Below are 2,991 nucleotides of genomic sequence, written 5' to 3'. Positions count from 1 at the left end.
TAATCCTCAACTTACAATCGTTTGAACCTCTTCTTTTATCAAATTAAAAAATTTTGAAGGTAAATTTAATATAAAAACATTGTTCAATGACCCTATTTGATGTTTTAACCGTAGTTTAAGGGTAAAATTGGATATTAACTTTTTTAATTAATGCTACCACATCATCAATTTAATAGAGATAGTGGTGGAGTGATCATTTTGTTACAAATCGATAACGTTAGTGATCAAATTATTACATTTGAAACTTCAGTGAGTAAAATGAAAACTTATTCAAAAATAGTGGCCATAGGTGTAGTTAACCATTTTTTTAAAATTAAACGAGGCATTTTTACTAATATTAAGGAATAGAACTGTTAAAGGCTCGTCTTCATCATGATACTAATAAACTTTCACAATGTTTAATTGGCATTCCATTTGGTTAAACAAAATCATCGAAGATATTAATAAAAAAACCATTCGGCCATCAAAACATCCTGAAACAAGAAGGCTAACAGAAAGTTTATTTGGCTAGCTCCGGTGAATTTTTTTGAAATTAAAGTGGTAAAGGTTTAGCATATCAACATAAAAAACTTCACAGACTAATCATTTTGATTTAAGCCATGTCCTTGCATGAAAACGGCAGACAAAACAAACCAAATCCCATGGCATTAACTCACCAAAGAACAATAAAGAAAAGTCATAGTCCAATTTGTATTTTCATGTAGCTAACAGTTTACTCTCGGCACTCACTATATTCACCTTGTACTAGAAACGTTAAGAAGACAAAGAAACCTAAAGAGAAGATTCACTTGGTACCATTTCCAGGCGTTGAAATGGCAAGATCAGGCCAGGAAAAGCAATCCCCGCCAACAGAACCAGACTCTCCACCTTCAAACTGCCATATATTCCCCATTCCCATGGTAGCCCCAACATTGCCACGCCCACCAACAGCAGCAGCTCCATCTCCTACGCCCGGAAAAGGCAACATTCCTCTTCCAAGCCCAAATTCAACATCCTCGAGCGTTGGAGAAATACCATGTCCAAATCCACCAAGAGCTAGAAAACCAGGCCCCTGAGTATTCAACAATGAAGTAAAACTTCCAAAAATATTGCCCTTGGACTCTCCACCAATACCAATACTTCCCTGATTAGTATAGATTGGCAACAAAACGGGGGTGGTAGGTAATGGGAAGTTATGATGATTAGTGGTCGTGGTGGTGGTGGCATTGGTTGCGGAAAAAGCTGTGCCATGGGTGGTTGTGGTGCTGCTGATGCGTGAACGCTTAGCATTTTTCCTGGTACCACCGCCAATAGGGATGTCCCTAAGGGTGCCACCATGAGTCCAGTAACGGCGACAGGACTTACAGAAATAGCGAGGCTGAGAGAAGTTATAGTTGTTGTAGTAGCAAAACTTAGTGTTGGTGGAGTCACAGCGCGGACAAAGCAGTTGCTCTTGTTCCGGTGGTGGAGGGATGTCCCTAAGGGTGCCCCATGAGTCCAGTAACGGCGACAGGACTTACAGAAATAGCGAGGCTGAGAGAAGTTATAGTTGTTGTAGTAGCAAAACTTAGTGTTGGTGGAGTCACAGCGCGGACAAAGCAGTTGCTCTTGTTCCGGTGGTGGGGCTCCATGAGACTTGGTTAAACGCCTGTTTTGATCCCCGGAACTTGACGTCATTTTGAAACAAAACGAAAGTGGGTTAAGTTAGAGTATCTTCTTCAAGTGAACGCTTGTTGGTGTTTAAAGAGAGAGTAAAGAGGAGGTTTTATGGGGAGAGAAAGAGGAGAATAAAAGAATCTATTAGGACAGTGAAACAGGTCGTGAAGGTTAAACAAGAGACGAGTGAAAAAAAAACAGGATTTTTATGGTGTTTTGTAGGCACTAGATTATCATAAGTCGGATGCAGAATGAGCTCTGACGCTCTCTGTTGATGGTCGGCTCCATCAGCCAGCAATGCTGCATGCTGTTGCTCTGTTGTTTGCTGTTTAAGTTGCTTCTTTTTGGATTTTCTAGCTATTGGCCTTTGAGCCCCAAAAAGAAAAAGTTAATCATCAGATGTGGATAAGCAGTCAATTAAGGGTCCCATTGAGTGTAGTTTTCTGGTTTCTGTAATGATATCTTCCAATTCGGATGCATGTAAACAATAATGAAAGACGACAGCAAAGTTCAAAGAACATAAAACTTTTAATTCTGATCATGGCAGAACTAAATTCATAATGAAGTAGATTGTAAGAAAATTTACAAGTTTACTTTTGGACAGCCACATTCGAAGCAAATATTAACTGTCCATGATATTTCTAGTTAACAATTTTCTTCCTCCATGGCCATAAAGAAAACAGTCAAAACTTCATCAACAACCCTTTTCATTTCAACTTTCAAGAGTCAAGACTCCAATACATTGAGTGAAAAATGCGCCATTGCCATAATCCTAACAATGAATAGACTGAACCAAAAGTAGTATAGACAAGCATGCCGAAGTGTTCAGCTAATAATTCCAAATACCCGACAGTTTCTGGCTAAGCATTGGGAGCCAAAAGACTTGGAAACAAAGAAATAACTGAAGTGATGGTCAAAGAAGCAAGAGGATAGAGAAATTGATGGAGGATGACAAAATCATGAGTGTCGGGTTGCGTGGGGTTCAATTATTGGGTCTCCTCTCTGATATTTTCGACACGTCACGTCCGTATCAAGATTCCTGCTCCGTACCACACCTTCGGTTCTTCCCAAGCTTCATGCCGGATTTCTCGCTCTTTACTGTGGTTAATTTCTTCATTGCTTGTCCATCTTTTCACATGCTCACCGTTGAGTTGTTTCATGTTTATAGCTCCGGCAGGAATGGAGGGCAGCCATTGCAGGAAGAAATGCTCTCTCTTCAATGTTGGAAAATTGAACAGTTTCCTAGGTTCTGAACCCTATCCCTATGAAAAATCTTTGTTAATATTATAGTAGTAGTTTATGAAGCGCAAAACAACGTATCTTATGTTTTTGGCGTTTTGTTATAGGACAAATTAT

The 2,991-nt window shown here is 39.4% G+C and overlaps 1 protein-coding gene across 1 annotated transcript; it reads right to left on the bottom strand.

The window, feature by feature from the left end:
* Positions 1-633: 633 nt before the first annotated feature.
* Positions 634-2,752, bottom strand: LOC120121547 (dof zinc finger protein DOF3.4-like). Its single transcript, XM_039140879.1, has 4 exons — positions 2,691-2,752; positions 1,862-2,000; positions 1,566-1,627; positions 634-1,457 (listed from the first exon to the last, which is right to left on the bottom strand). Exons 1-4 carry the CDS (start codon positions 2,750-2,752, stop codon positions 785-787), a joined length of 936 nt encoding a protein of 311 aa, XP_038996810.1. The 3' UTR covers positions 634-784.
* Between the last annotated feature and the right edge of the window lie 239 nt (positions 2,753-2,991).

The sequence above is a fragment of the Hibiscus syriacus genome, unplaced genomic scaffold (genome assembly GCF_006381635.1).
Source record: "Hibiscus syriacus cultivar Baekdansim isolate YM2019G1 unplaced genomic scaffold, ASM638163v2 tig00110377_pilon, whole genome shotgun sequence".
Classification (NCBI taxonomy): domain Eukaryota; kingdom Viridiplantae; phylum Streptophyta; class Magnoliopsida; order Malvales; family Malvaceae; genus Hibiscus; species Hibiscus syriacus.
Note: the sequence above shows the minus strand (reverse complement) of the source record. Positions and strands in the feature narration are given on the sequence as shown.